The sequence below is a fragment of the Podarcis gaigeae genome (assembly GCF_964106915.1).
Source record: "Podarcis gaigeae genome assembly, chromosome: 8".
NCBI lineage: Eukaryota > Metazoa > Chordata > Lepidosauria > Squamata > Lacertidae > Podarcis > Podarcis gaigeae.
The window spans coordinates 74,799,178-74,815,405 of NC_139684.1; the positions used below are offsets into that span (position 1 = coordinate 74,799,178).

Here is a 16,228-nt window from a genome sequence, read left to right on the forward strand (position 1 = left end):
GAGAGTTTAACCTTCCCACAGAGGCATTCATATCTCACAGCAGAGGTGAAATTTAGAGGGGACCAGGGCAGGCCTAGCCTGCTTATTTTTATTTTGGAGACTCATTATTAAACCTGTGTGCGTCTGTGGCCCTATATTGGCATGATAACCTAAATAGATAGGTTTTGGAACCGATAATGACATTTTCCCTAGCTAAAAATGAAAAAGAAGGGTAGTGATGTGCCTTTTTCGAATCCCCGTGACAGGGTGAGCTCCCGTTGCTCGGTCCCTGCTCCTGCCAACCTAGCAGTTCAAAAGCACGTCAAAGTGCAAGTAGATAAATAGGTACCACTCCGGCAGGAAGGTAAATGGCGTTTCCGTGCACTGCTCTGGTTCACCAGAAGCGGCTTAGTCATGCTGACCACATGACCCGGAAGCTGTACGCTGGCTCCCTCGGCCAATAAAGTGAGATGAGCGCTGCAACCCCAGAGTCGGCCATGACTGGACCTAATGGTCAGGGGTCCCTTTACCTTTACCTTTAATGTGCCTTTTGTTGCTATATGACAAGAATATGTTGTCCTCCAACTCTCTTATTTAAATTTGTATTGGTATGTATTTCTTAACACAGTACATATAGATAAGCATGTTTCTTAAGAATGTAGACATACAGATTTATGGATACGTCAATATTTATAATACATTGGAACACAATGATAAGATCTGATCGCCACCCTTTTATCTTTTATTTCTTGTGTCATAAAATGTGTGTGTTTGCACACACACGCGTGTGCGCACTTTTAATTACTTTTTCTTTAATAAAAATGAAGGGGGAAAATACTGGATCCCACCCACTCATCCCACTGCGTGCCTTCGGTCAAGCCAGCGTCTCTCCTCCTAACCTACCTCACAGGGTTGTTGTGTCTGCCAGCTTAAGCTCTTTGGAGAAAAGGTGGGAGATAAACACAGCAAGAAAACGAAAATAAATTTTTGAAGGCCATATTGGCAGGCATCTTGGTCTCAAAGGAGCCAACCAGTCGGCTCTGAGATACCCACAAGCAGCGCCTGAGCCCAACAGGGTTCTCCCACCCACTTGCAGTTCCCAGCAGCCAATCTCTGCCTCTCAGCCTAACCTACCTTACAATCGTGGAACTGTAGAGTTGGAAGGGACCACGAGGGTCATCTAGTCCAACCCCCTGCAAAACAGGAACCTTTTTGCCCAGCGTGGAACTCGAACCCACAACCCTGAAATTAAGAGTCTCGTGCTCTATGGGATACAAACAACACAATTATACAAGAGCCCAGCAAACATTATAATGCTTCTGGTTTGGTTTTGTCTAGCTTGCCTCACGGCCTTGGCACTTAACAGGCCCAGGAGGATCCACAATTTGACGCACAATGTGTCAGTTGCCTCATAACATCTGTTCATGGGCTCCTTTCTTCTTGTTTGCCAACGGTGTCTCACAGATGCCCCTGGCCCTGTTTTATAACCCAGGGATCCCCTTATCAGTTCCTTGATTTGCCTCCTTCAGTAACGCATCTGACCCACATCTTTGACCCCTGCCCATCATCTGCTCTGATCCCCTTCCTCCTCCTCCTCCCGTCTCAAACACTCTCCTCTAGCCCAAATCCACCTTCTATTCTCCATCTCTACCCTCCCCATCCCACAGATGGACTGCCCCACCCTCCAATTTTCTTCCGAAGTCCACCCAGCCAGATTACGAAATACAAATCCCCCTGCTTTCCCGCCCGGCTTTTGCAGGGGGGGGGGGAATCCTTTTTCTTCCCCACAAGGCACTCAAGAACTTTAGCACTACTACTGACAGCTGTTCCTGGAAATTCTCCGGGTTTGTCCCCACCCGAAGAGGCTCGCATCGTGGCAGCCGCCTTGTGCGCGCTTTCTCGGGAGTAAACCCATCAAGGTCAGGGAGGCTTACTTCCGAGTAAACGCACGCAGGAGGATCATTCTCCAGACGAAGAAAAAAAGTGCTCAACGCGAGTAACACACCATATCTTAAAAAAATAAAATAACCACAGTCAAAGCGCAGCCACCCACATGCCAGGAAATCCGGGAACTGCCGTTTGTTCAGAGGGCTGGGAACGGTAGCTTTGTCGAAACTACAGTTCCCAAATGGGTGCTTTAGATGTTTGCTGTGTGCGGGGTTCAAGGCTTCTCCCCTGACTGCTAGCCTCGATCCCGCCCTCCTAATGTTGGACGCCTAGTGCGTCGGCCAGCTGCGCTTTTACGCAGCTCGAGGGGCAGTGCACTCCGGACGTTCTCAGGGGCACTCTTTTCTGGCACTGGAAATCCGCTTCCAGTTAAGTCCCAGCTTGAGGAGTTGATAAAGTAGCCGGAGACTCCTTGGAGGCTGCAAAGCAACGTGTGCGAATGGGTGGGCGTGTTCCACCACGGGATGGGGCTCAGACCTTAAAACGGCATTACTGGGGCGTGAGTGATCTCCCGATGAGATCAGATGGGCCCCAGCCCAGCCTTGACGCACGTCAGGGGCCGCCTCCCCGCAAACCCTCCCTCCTCCTCCGCCCCCCCCCCTCGCGAGATTCAAAAGCTTCCCCGCCAGACATCAAACAAACCAGACTTCCCCGCAACCAAACCCGGATCGCACACGGGCTCCGGCCGCCCCAGCGCCGCAGGTGAGAGACGGGACAGGGAGCCTGCTGCCGGAGGGTGGCTGGGTGGGGGGGGGGGGCAAGGTCTCGTGGGACAGGGAGCCTGGGCGTCTTTTGCTTTGAGAGAGAGGGGGGAGTGTGAGCTAGTGGTTTAAACTGATGCTGAATTGGTGCCAGGGCTTGACCCTGGATGGCCGCTCAAAAGAGAGAAAGCCACCGCGCCCTTGAGCACATGCAGAGTGCAATTCACTCAGCCCTGAGTAGCTACAAAGAAGCCCCTCTCTGTATGGGACAATTAGGACTTCAGTTGGGTTAGTATTATATTTCAAGGGCTTTCAGTTGCAGTGGTATTTCCAGAGGCGTTGAAACTCTGCATCCCTCCTTCCCCCACTCCCCAACCTAGAAAAATAAGCTCTAATGTTGTTGAAAGGATGGAGTGACTGGATCTTAAAGTCCCAACACCAGGGTGGGGGCTGGTGACCTGTGTATATATGAATACTTCAGATCACTTGATAGAGACTAGTTGGAAAGCTTTTTAAAAAATGTATTTCTGCCCCTCCTCACCGTTTGAGTTGGTAACTGAGTGTGTAGAAGTTCCTTGAGTTCTCTTCTCCTGTGTTTTGCTTTAATGCACTTTGAGGTGCCAATTATGAGTTCCTGGTCTAAATGAGCAATTGCAATACGTAGGCTGGGTTGATTTATCAGGAATAAAATAAGGCGCGTGTTCACCTCCCCGCTTGCTGCCAAAACTCCACTCCTTGTTGCAACAGAGCTGGAAGTAGCGGTTAGTGGTTGCAACCTGGAATGTGACTTGAAAAGCCGTGATTGAGCTGCTCCCAGGGGGCAGGAGGAGAGCCTAGTGGTCAGTGCAAAGGTGGGAACATGCAGGTCTAGGGCAGCTTGGGGGGTGCGTGTGGAGGCTTGCTGTGTACACTTCAAGGAAAAGACTTCAGCTGCAAGACACGTACATGTCTTGATTTGCATAAAAAGGTCCCCAGTTTATCTCAGTAGCATCATCCAAGGATCATAATGTTGGTTGTGAATGAGCTGGCACAAAGGACTGGCAACAACACTGATAGTGAGGTTGCCGAGTTCTGAGCCTGCTGCCACATTGATTGATATAGGTTGGCATGAGTGCTGATGGGATGCCAACATTTTAATCAGCCTGCAGAACCTATCTCAGTCTGGTTGGTACTTTGATCTGTCACATATACCTGAAAAGCTGGGCTGGGAGATCTGTACTCCAGAACGCTGATTCTTGGAAGTCTAATCACTCCAAGCAATCCTCCATGGGTGGCTCTTTGTAGTTTTCAAGGTACCTTTTAAGAAGTGGTGGAAAAGAGGGTTTTCTTTTCATGGTATAATAATAATAATAATAATTTATTATTTATACCCCACCTATCTGGCTAGGTTTCCCCAGCCACTCTGGGCGGCTTCCAACAGAATATTAAAATACAATAACCTATTAAACATGAAAAGCTTCCCTAAACAGGGCTGCCTTCAGATGTCTTCTAAAAGTCTGGTAGTTTTTCTCTTTGACATCTGGTGGGAGGGCGTTTCAAAGGGCGGGTGCCACTACCGAGAAGGCCCTCTGCCTGGTTCCCTGTAACTTGGCTTCTCATAGCGAGGGAGCCACCAGAAGGCCCTTGGCATTGGACCTCAGTGTCCAGGCAGAACGATGGGGGTGGAGACGCTCCTTCAGGTATACATACATGTGCCGTTTATCCCACCACTGCCTGTGGTCAAATGGTTTGGGGATGTTTTTGGGAAGCGATTTTATTGGAGGCAAAAGTGGTGCCTATGTCCACATCACAATGGGGTTGGACTAGATGACTCTTGGGTCCCTTCTGCCTCTAATATTCTATGAGTTGTGACCCTTCATTTGAAATGCCTTTGACTTCCTAGTTAGCTTCATCGGCAGTGGACCTTACAAAAAACCCAGAAAAAGGTAGGCCAGTCGTATTGACCTCAGGTTGCTGATGGAAGGTTGCCTATGGAATTTGTGGCTGAGTCGGGATTTGAACAACAAACTTCCTCCTACCCAATGTGGGTATAGCAGCCACTCCACCCTAAAATGGTTGTGGTGGAATTCTAACCAGGGCCAGCCTGCCCATGAGGCAAGGTGAGGCATCCAACTCGGGCGGCAGGCTCTGGGGAGTTGGGAGGGGCGTGCTCTGCCACTGCCCCACTGTGCCCCACTGCTCCCTGCTCCCCTCTGGAAAAAGGGTGGCACAGCAGCAAGAGAGGAGGCTGAAAGAAAAGAAGCTCAAACCTGTCAGCCGCCTCTTTCATCACTAGGTCTCCAATGCAGCAATGTGAAAAGGGTGAAGACTGCCTCTCTGTGTTCATCATCTGAGGCCCTTCTTTGTATGCCTCCTCCACATGAGGTTTGGAGGGTGGCAAACACAAGAAGGGGCCTTTTCTGTAGTGGCCCCCCATTTGTTGAATGCTCTCCCCAGGGAGGTTTGCCTGGCACCTTCATTGTATATTTTTTAAGGCTCCAGGCGAAACGGTTCCTGTTCATCTAGGCCTTTGGCTGATTAATATTCTACAGCCTTTAAAATGTGTCTGTGGGAAGAGGGGCGGGTATCATTTTGCTGTTTGGGTTTAATTATCTTGTATCTTATTCTGGGAACCACCCCGAGATCTTTTGGTGAAGGGTGGTAAATTAATTTAATAAATACAATAAAAATATATAAAGAAGATCAGCATCGGAAGTTAGGGGGCAGTGAAGATCAGCGTTGAAAAGAAAGGGGGATTGAAAATGGGCATGGAGGAGAGATTTCCAATATTTCCCAAGTGAAAATCAGCATCGAGAAGAAGGGGGCAGCAAGGATCAGCATCAAGACCGTGGGGTGTGAGGAGCCTCGGCTGCATATAAAGAAGCACCCCTCAGAAACTGCAACGGGGGAGGCATCGATTTCTGATTTGCCTCCGGCGCCCAAATGTCTGGGGCCAACTCTGGTTCTATCAAGCCACAGGGGCAACTCTTTATTCAGCTTCCTGGTATGTCTGTACGCTTATGATCATCTGGGCTCACGTAAGCTGCGTGTTTGGGGTCCGTTGTGTCCGTTCACCACTGAGTGAGTGCGGGACCAGGCTTTTTGGAAGGCCAGTTCCAAATGTTGCCTAGGGTTGCTCTAGCAGCAGAAGAGATTGGAGTAGTGGTGTATAGTGGTTAGAGTGTGGGGTTTGCTGTTCAATGGTTTGCAGAGAAATGCCTAAGCTACAGCAGGGGTCAGCAAATTTTATCAGCAGGGGGCCGGTCCACTGTCCCTCAGACCTTGTGGGGGGCCAGACTATATTGGGGGGGGGGGGGAATGAACGAATTCCTATTCCCCTAAAATAACCCAGAGATGCATTTTAAATAAAATGATACATTCTACTCATGTAAAAACACACTGATTCCTGGACAATCCGCAGGCCGGATTGAGAAGGCGATTGGGCCGGATCTGGCCCCAGGCCATGGTTTGCCTACCCATGAGCTAGAGGGCTCCCTAAAGGCTTGTGGCACAAAATGGGGGGTTTCTTCACTGATGTGGGGGTGTCCACAGGCTGTCATCCCAGTGCTGTCCTGGACTTTTCTCCCTTTAAAGGTGTGTTTGTTTGCTTGTTTATCATTGGAAAGTCCAAAATGGCAATGATCAAAAATTCTGTGTTTAAAGGGGGAAAGTTTCTGGGACAAAACTGGGCTGGGGTCTACATTTTGGTCTGGTGTGGATAAGCCCTAGATTTTACCAGCGGCTCTGAGAGGCCAGGAATTCTGGGTTTGGCAGTGCAATCTTATTCATGTCTACACACTTGCGGTGAAACTTTTCCCTAGGTAAGTATGTGCAGGATTTCACTTGATATTTGCAGTTAAAATAGGAGGAAGGAGATTTTCATGTGCTGTTGCAAGAAGGGGCAAGCAAGGGGAAAAACAACACAGGATTTCTGTTCCATTTGCTAAGTAGGGTGTGCAAATGGTATGTACTGTGTCAAGCACTTTGTCATTTATTTATTCAATGAGCCATTGGTGTCATTTGCCGCAATCTTTTTGAAAACGCCTCTTCCTTGGCTCTATTAATAATTTTTTATAGAGTTAGCCTGAGCCCCTGCCAGGAGGTTAGTTTGGAGTGGAGGAACCTGGAGAGAAACTTGTGTAAACATTTAATAGTAGAACCAGCAATCTCCAACCAGAGATTGGCTATCGCCCTCTTCTTGGGGGGTGGGTGGTTGTTGCAGGCAGGAGCCCTGTTCCATTGTTGGCTTTAATGCAAATCGTGGCTCAGCCCCTGGCTGGGTCCATATACGCCCACCCATATGTGCAAGATGGGATAACTTGGCAGGTATATTCACTCTGGGTCTCTGGTGCAGTATATCATTCTTGCCTGTAGGTGGTGTACACACCCCAAAGGTTCAAGATGACAGATTTTGGCTAGGGAAAAAGAGACAGCATCTTCTATGGTAGTACAGTGCTACCTTGGGTTAAATACTTAATTCGTTCTGGAGGTCTGTTCTTAACCTGAAACTGTTCTTAACCTGAAGCACCACTTTAGCCAGTGGAGCCTCCTGCTGCCGCCACACCGCTGGAGCATGATTTCTGTTCTTATCCTGAAACAAATTTCTTAACCTGAAGCACTATTTCTGGGTTAGCAGAGTCTGTAAGCTGAAGCGAATGTAACCTGAAGCGTATGTAACCCGAGGTACCACTGTGCCTAGACTTGCAAGAAACCACAGCCTTTAAAGTCTAAGCACCTTTGCCCATAAATCTTTCGCCCTTTGAGATACGCAGGTGAGGCCATTTTCTACATCTCTTAGGGACCAACAGTAAACACCAGGGCTGTGTGGATTGAAAGCTGAAATTTATTTATTTTTAATGCACCCAGGAAATCAAGATTCTGCAGCTAAGAAGCTGAACAACGTGACTTTGGTAAACTGTGCAAACTGGGGGGGCGGATCCTAAGTTTTGCACATAATTTATTCTGGCTTTGTTAATCATGGGAAACAACAAGGGACTAAAGCCCCTCGACCATTTCACCTCTCACTCTAGAACCAGCCCTACAGCCGTCTTTATTAAATTTGTCCAGAGCTGGGTGTTCCCATTCCTCAGGGTGTAAACCCAAAAGGGGAGACCGTATTTTTTTTATTGCCCTTTTGAGATTACTGTACCTGGGTGGTGCACTTAGCAGCCTTCTGCCATCTGCAGTGGGTCCCAGCTTTTATATCTCCTGCCCAGATGCCAGCAGGTACAACCCTCATGCTACAAGTTGTTGATGTGGGGAAGAAAAGTCCAGTGAGTCGCAACTTGCCATAGTACTCGACTCCTGTTCTCCTGCCCACATTTCTGCACTCTTGTCTCTTGGCATGAACCCACTGTGGGCTTTTGGGAGCAGGGGTCCAGGTGGCACAAATCTGCCCTCCTTGCTCCCAGAGTCTTTCAGCCATCTTGTCTCCCCACTGCCTCTGAATAGTGCTGTGCGTATTCTGGACCTGTGGATAAACATTAAATAAATACCACCTGCATGCTTAATGGGTTTTTAATAGTTTGTTTTGCGTTGTAATTGTTGTGTTTGTTTTGTATGCTGCCCAGAGAGCACTTACGCTGTGGGGTGGCCCCATTCCATCGAGAATAAATTCTCCTGAGAACAATCCAGCTCACTCATTAACTTGACTATTCCTTCCAGGGATGGATGTCACCATACTGCCAAAGGGCGTTGTCTCTATCGGACGTCGGATCGTCACCATCGGCTTTGCGCTGCTCATACTGTCCATATTGGCATGGGCCTACATTTCGGGGAACCAGCTGGCTTCCGACCGGTACCACATTATGGCATTTGGCCTCTACGGGGCCTTCCTCACGGCCCACCTCATCATCCAGAGCTTCTTTGCCTTCCTGGAACACAAGAGGATGAAGAGGGACTCTCTGACTTGCAGCTACACTAAGACGGTGGCTCTCACCATCTCCGCTTACCAGGAGGACCCAGCTTACCTCCGTGAGTGCCTCGAGTCCGTCAAGGCGACTTTGTACCCCCCAGAGAAGCTCCGGGTCATCATGGTGATCGATGGCAACAGCCCTGACGACCGCTACATGATGGACATGTTCCAAGAGGTCTTTGCTGGGGAAGACGTGGGGACGTTCGTCTGGGAGAACAACTACCACCACCAGCCTCTGTTGGATGTAGACGAAGGGGACAGCGGCTACCAAGCTGGGGATGAGCCGCCTGTCTACAGTGAAATAGATATGGACGACCTCGGGCAGCTGGCCGTAGAAGAGCTGATCCGGACCAAGAGATGTGTCTGCATCATGCAGAAATGGGGAGGGAAGAGGGAAGTCATGTACACAGCTTTCAAGGCCCTGGGCAACTCGGTGGACTACGTCCAGGTAAATAGCTCCTATCCAGTTGTCTCGCTTCCTCGCTTGTTTTATCCCATCCCGCAATGTCCTCCAGGCTGAGAGATAGGGACTGGGCCAACATTTTCCGCAACAGAGAAAGGCTGTTGAACTTCAAGGGGGAATTAAAGCAGAAAGCAGGGAGGAGATGGTGGGAAAGGCAGAGATCTTTGCCACATGGGTAAGGTGCTAGCAGCAGAAGCGGCGGAGAAAAGGGAAGGGGTGCTTGAGTTTGCCAGTCTCCTGTGCCTGCTGCCTGAAATGGTTATCTCATTCCACCTCTTGAACAGCCCTGTATGCTAGCCATGTGTCGTGCCTCACTGCATGCAGTGAGAATGCACAGTGTTTGCTTTTGAGCAGAGGTTGGACGGTCAGGGTTGCTTTAGCTGAGAATCCTGGGGTTGGACTAGATGACCCCTGGGGTCCCTTCCAGCTCTGCAATTCAACAGTGCAATTCTGGCTGCACATTCAGTAATTATGGGCAAATACTTCTTCCATTGCTAACCTCATTAAGGTGCTCCTGGTCAGCTTACAAGGAAGCTCCTATACTGAAGTGTATACTTAAGTGCATTCTGTGATTTCTGCAGAAGCTCAGAAAAATACCAAAATATGGCATGCTGAAGGGTTCGGCATTCTGAGACAGGGGTGGGATGAGACAAGGCGAGGCACCGAAGCCTCTGTTTCCTGACCCACACAAATCCCACTGAGTCGTCTTCTTCTCCAGTTATCGACTTATGCCATTAGAGCTACGAACTTGGTTTATTTAAAAACAAATGGTCAGTTGCTAGCCAGGCCCTTGTGGCTTGTTAAGATTGACCTTTTAGAAGTGTGCGAGTCAGTGCCTGAAGAGAGCGTGCTTCTGCGAGTCAAAGGGAGCGTCCCCTAACTAACACTTTACTATGGGAAGCATCATCGATTGTGCAAAATACAGAAATATATGGAAATTTGCTTAATTTGCACAGTCCAGCTTATCTGGGTACAGAATTTATTTTTCTTGGTTTTGCCTATTCATGCTACCTATGAACTATCTCCTCTCCTACTACCTCTAGGCTTTAATATCTAATTTGACCCTTTCAAACTTTTTCTGAAGGGTGCCATGCTGCCCTAAATTCTGGAGGCATCCCTGGTCACCAGCTAATTTTGCTGGAGTGCCAGACTGACAAAGCAGAAGAGGAGCAGCAAGCCAAAGACTCTGCCCCTGCCCTACCTTTGTTTCCAAAATTGCCTCCTGCCAAATCCAGATGTTGCTTTTTGCCTCACAGGCTGGCAGCTGGGGGCCAGATGGCACCTGTCTGTAAGGTGGATTTGTCCTGGAGTTTCCAGTTGCTGACCTTTCATGTATACACTCTTGGGGTGGGGGTGGGAGAGATCAAAACCTTGTCCCAAGGAAACCCCAATTCTTCACCAAAGGGGAGGGGGGAGCTTCTGCAATCTACATGAATCTGTTTATCTAATTTCGTTTACGCATCGCTTCTTCTTTAGCATCTCAGAGCAAGTACATAATACAATAAAAGTGTATATTTTTAAAAAAACTGCATGTAAAAATGCAGTTAAAACAATTGCATATATAGAAATTATTTCAACTCCAATACAGATGCCAAGAGGGATTGCCACTTAGAAGTATTGTTGAAAGAGGAAAATGTTCAACATGATAATTATCCTTATTAAGCCTTATTAAACGTGTAGCTCATTGCTTACTTTGCAAAACCTAAGCTGCTTCCCTGGGTTGTGATGAGGAGCAATACTCGTCAAGATGGTGAAGTTTTGCCCTTTGACCTCTACCCATCATGCCCTACTCTCAGGGTCCCACCTGTATCTCCATCAGCTTCTTACCTGGCTAACCATATAACCCAAATTTCTGTCTCTCTTTCAGTGTAACAGAGTATTGCATCCATATAATTAACTGTGCTTTACAAATTAGTTTCCATAAGCTTCCCCTCCACTCCTTGCTCCCCAGCCATCTTCAACAAAACTATTGATCCACTTAATGTTCTGGAATATGAGCCATTCATTTCCCCTCATTTGTACATCACTCATTAGCCAAAGAAGTGTCATTTCTAACTTTGGGGGTGTGCAAAATGCTTGATAACCTTTCTCCTGTTCTTATCCTTGCATTAATTGCGCCCGTTTTACAGACAAGGCAAGCAAAGACTGATTTGCCTCAAGCCAGTCAATTAATCCCATAAACTGAGACAGCGTCTGAGCTGGGCTGTCCCTGCACACAGTCTGTGCTCTCCCCCATTGCATCACACTTGTCACAGACGCGAATGTTGCATTTTAGGGACGCTTTTCTTACATTCTCTGGTTTTGCCACAGACCCTGGGCTACTTCACACATGCATGTGTGTTACTTAATTATTGTGCACTTAGCAGTTGCACATTGGAAAGGATTGTGGCGTTGACCAATCCATGAAAGTGTCAAAGCTGGGGCATTTCACCGCAAGCTTAGTCATCGCTCGGTGTCACAATTCTCCTGTGACGACTGTGCAGATGTGTGAATCAGCCTTTGAAAGTGAGAGTGCTCTGGCTAACTTTCCCCGTGTTCTGTAAATCAAGCTTCTGGCAACTCGGATCTCTCTGGCAAATTCCAGGGGTGTCCCTTCTCAATCTCCATCTCTTGGCCTCTCCCAGGTTTGCGATTCGGACACCAAGCTGGCCCCAGATGCAACCCTGGAACTGGTGAAGGTGCTGGAGTCCAACGAACGCTACGGGGCTGTCGGTGGGGATGTGCGGATCCTCAACCTCTCCGACTCCTATATCAGCTTCATGAGCAGCTTGCGGTACTGGATGGCCTTCAACATCGAGCGCGCCTGCCAGTCTTACTTTGACTGTGTTTCTTGTATCAGTGGCCCCCTGGGTAAGATTTCCCCTGTGCGTTGGTTCCGCCTCTTTACTTTCAACAGGAAGCGGTTTTATTCATTTGATCAGAAAGCTGGTTATGTTTTACCAGCCCGCTGTATACAGTGGTACCTCTGGTTGCGAACAGGATCTGTTCTGGAGCCCCGTTCGCAACCTGAGCATGTCTGCGCACATGCGGGTCGCGATTCGCCACTTCTGTGCATGCACATGACATCATTTGAGTGTCTGCGCATGCGCGAGCGACAAAACCTGGAAGTAATCCTTTCCGGTACGTTAACCTGAGGTATAACTGTATTTGTATCAGGGACGCGGGCGGCACCATGGTCTAAACCACTGAGCCTCTTGTGCTTGCTGATTGGAAGGTCAGCGGTTTGAATCCATGCAACAGGGTTAGCTCCCGTTGCTCTGTCCCAGCTCCTGCCAACCTAGGAGTTTGAACGCATACCAGTGCAAGTAGATAAATAGGTACCACTGTGGCGGGAAGTTAAACAGTGTTTCTGTGCGCTCTGGCACTCAACAAGGACTGCCGTTGTGCCACAAGCAGTTTAGTCATTCTGGCCACATGACCTGGAAAAGCTGTCTGTGCACAAACGCCGGCTCCCTCAACCTGAAAATGGAGATGAGTGCCGCACCTCATAGTAAATTTTACTGGACTTAAACATCCAAGGGTCTTTTACCTTTTTACCTTACATTTGTATCTCACCTGTTTTTTCCCCCTTTATAGGTCTGTATCGGAATGACCTTCTGCAGCAGTTTCTAGAGTCCTGGTACAATCAGAAGTTCCTGGGTACCCACTGCACCTTTGGAGACGACCGGCACCTCACCAACCGGATGCTGAGCATCGGCTATGCCACCAAGTAAGAACATGTGGAGACTTGGGTTTTCTGGAGCAAGGGTGATGCAGAATGAAAAATGGCACGGAGATGGGAGAGGTGCAAGGAGACAGCATCTTGTTGGGTAGCTCCAGCTCCCATCAGCCCCAAGGCAGCACAGCCGCTAGTCAAGGATGATGGGAGTCGTAGTCAGTGACGTAGCATGGGTTGCCAGTGCCCGGGGCTACGCAGAAGGGGGGGCGGAAATGGACAGAACAGGCATGCGCAGTTGCAGAGTTAAGAAAAGTAGTCATTCCATTGTCTGGAGAGGTCATTTCCTGGTTCACATGGAGAAGCCATTTTCAACAGAGCCCAGAGGTGGAACCGGGCACTGAAATTTTGTGCCCCTAACCATTTTGCACCTGGGGCAACCAGTCCTGTGCCCTCTGTGCTATGCCACTGTAGCTCAGTGACATCTGGAGGGCCGCAGGTTCCCCATTCCTGTTCTAGACAAAATTGAATGAAGACCATATTACCGTATTTTTCGCTCTATAGGACGCACCGGACCATAGGAGGGGGAGAACAGGAAAAAAATAATTCTCCCCCTCTCTGCTCAGCGCCCCTTCAGCGAAGCGGCAGGAGAAACGGAGCCCCTTCCATTTCTCCTCCCACTTTGCTGAAGGGGTGCTGCGCAGCTCTCCCGGCTTCAGCAAAAGGAACCTGAAGCCTTCGGAGCGCAGCGCGAGTTCCCACTGCACTCCGAAGGCTTCAGGTGGCTATCCCTGAAGCCTGGAAAGCAAGAGGGGTCAGTGCGCACCGACCCCTTTCACTCTCCAAGCTTCAGCGAAGCAACGTGAAGCCTCCAGAGCGCGGAGGAAGCGCTCCCTCTCTGCTTCGGAGGCTTTGCGTTGCTATCGCTGAAGCCAAGGAGCCTGCATTCGCTCCATAGGACGCACACACATTTCCCTTTAATTTTTGGAGGGGAAAAAGTGCGTCCTATAGAGCGAAAAATACGGTGTATTAGGCAGTGGAAAACAGAAGTGACAGAAGTGCCTGGCGTGCTCTGGTCCATGGGGTCACGAAGAGTCGGACACGACTAAACAACAACAACAACAACATATTATATTCTTAACTTCTCCTTTCTCTTTTTTTTTATATAAATATTTATTAAGGTTTTTGTAGAAGAAAAGCATAAATAACAAACAACATTGCTTATATCATAACAAAATTTCATAACTTGTTTAGACTTCCTCGCGTCTCCTGCTCCCACTTACATTGTTAAAAAGTTTTTTCAAGCAAATTATCATCTTGTTTGCAATCTTATATCCATTAACTTCTCCTTTCTCCTCCATGTACCAGATACACTGCCCGCTCCCGCTGTTACTCGGAGACGCCGTCCGTGTTCCTGCGATGGCTGGCGCAGCAGACTCGCTGGACCAAGTCCTACTTCCGCGAGTGGCTCTACAACGCCCTCTGGTGGCACCGCCACCACCTGTGGATGACCTACGAGTCTGTGGTGGCTGGGATCTTCCCCTTCTTCGTCACGGCCACCGTCCTGCGGCTCTTCTATGGGGGGAACTTGTGGGACATCCTGTGGGTGCTGCTCTGCGTCCAGCTGGTGGCTTGCGTGAAGGCCCTCTACGCCTGCTGGCTGAGGAAGAACTTCATCATGATCTTCATGTCCCTCTACGCTGTGCTCTACATGGGCGGCTTGCTGCCAGCCAAGTACTTTGCCATCATCACGATGAACAAGAGCAGCTGGGGCACCTCGGGCAGGAAGAAGATGGTGGGGAACTATATGCCTCTGCTGCCTGTCTCCATCTGGGGCCTGCTGCTCTTGGGAGGCCTGGTCTACACCATCTACCAGGAGGCCCTGGCTGACTGGACAACCGAGGCCAAGCAGACTGAGATCTGGTACCTGCTCATTGGCTCAGCCATCTATGTCGGCTACTGGACGTTCATGATCATGCTTTATTGGCTGTGGGTGCGGAGATGCTGCCGGAAACGGGTGGATTTCTATAGTGTTCAGGTGTGAAGGGCCTGGGGGGGTTCTGAAACCTGAATGTAAGACAGAATCTCGGACCAGTGAGGGCTTGGGTGCTCACCCAAGGTCTAGGAGTGAAGAGTGATCTCGTAGGAGCCACTCCTGGCTAAGAAATGATGAGTTCAGTGTCCTGTGAGTTTCCACTCCATCATGTGGTCTGTCAGCAGAGTGGATGTACACACTCCTTGGGATCTCTTCTAGGACTAGAAGCCCCGCGGTTGCCTGAATCTCAGGGAGGAGATCTTTTACCCAACAAGACGTGAGGGTCTCCTAGCCTCCACTTCTCTCCCTCTTTGGCTGCTAACGGTCTAGGTCCTGGGAGATGTTTCTGACCTCAGTTTATTTATATAGTGTTCGAGTTTTTTCATGTTCCAAAAAAAGCCAAATGTTTGCCTTCTCCTTCTTGAAATGCAGCCATCTCTGGGGTGGGTCAGCTGGGTGATGCGAAACCCCACAGGGACACCAGACGCACAGGAACCAATCTCACTGCACTGAAATGCCACTGCAGATCCAAGTCTTGAGTACTGCAGCCACTGAGCAGAGAGACAAGGATGGAGGGATGTTGGCCAATGGTTGCTGTTCAGTTGACACATGCAACAGGTTGGATCTGACTGGGAAAAGAGGGAGGTGGGTAACCTCCTTTTGATGGAACTGGAGACCAGACCTTGACACACGTGAATCCTGCATGACATAAAAGGATTCTCTTCTCTCTCTTTTTCCCGCAAGAAAAAGAAATCCCTAAGTGCTATGTCTTATCTTGACTTGTGAACACTTGATGGTTACAGAAGAAACACAGTTTACAGTTGCGGGACAGAAGCTGGAAACTTCTGTCTTGGTTTTTGCTTTGTTTGTTTTTGTTTCTTTCACCTGGAAAGGAAATTGGCATTCTGGCTGAGAGGGGAGGGTCAAACTCGCCCTTAATCACCTCTCTGTTATTGTTTTTTAAATTGTAATATTGACCATTGGAGTTTGGGAGCTCCTTTCTACAGGAAAATGAAGGAGCGTGATATTATTTATTTGCTGTATTTTAATAATAAGGGCTATTTAATAGTTGTTGATGTTTTTTTTTAAAAAAAGAAAGAAAATTGAATAATGAGGATTTTTAAAAAACCGTTATTTTTATAAATGGTATTAAAAAATAAAACATATTTTTTTTGGAAAACTTGTCCTTGGTGTGCTTGCGTTAATTTCACTTTTGTAGGGAAGGTGGAAACTTTGCTATCGAATACAAACAGTACTTAGCAGTTGCATAGCACTTTCAGAGGTTCAAAGCACTTAGCATGCAGTTACCTTGTGTCTTTACAGCAGCAGTGAATAACCTGGTTTTTTTGTTTTGTTTTTTTATATTTTTTATTATTGTTATTGAAAAATATAAACATATTACAAACATCAGTTGAAAATCCAAATATCGAGATTGCTCTGAATCCCTTGACTTCCCCCCATCCATTTCAAGGGTCCTAATGTTAATATTTACAACTGCATATCAATATTTATCCAAACTTTTATCCTTCTAAAATATCCATACTTTCCGTTACTT

At 48.3% G+C, this 16,228-nt stretch overlaps 1 protein-coding gene across 1 annotated transcript; it reads left to right on the forward strand.

Moving 5' to 3' along the window:
- Positions 1 to 2,242: 2,242 nt before the first annotated feature.
- Positions 2,243 to 15,855, forward strand: LOC310851442 (hyaluronan synthase 1-like). Its single transcript, XM_083753866.1, is given in 6 exon segments — positions 2,243 to 2,515; positions 2,517 to 2,628; positions 8,271 to 8,968; positions 11,608 to 11,833; positions 12,560 to 12,692; positions 14,007 to 15,855. Coding segments are annotated over 6 exon segments (1,995 nt in total). The 5' UTR covers positions 2,243 to 2,365; the 3' UTR covers positions 14,683 to 15,855.
- Positions 15,856 to 16,228: the final 373 nt, after the last annotated feature.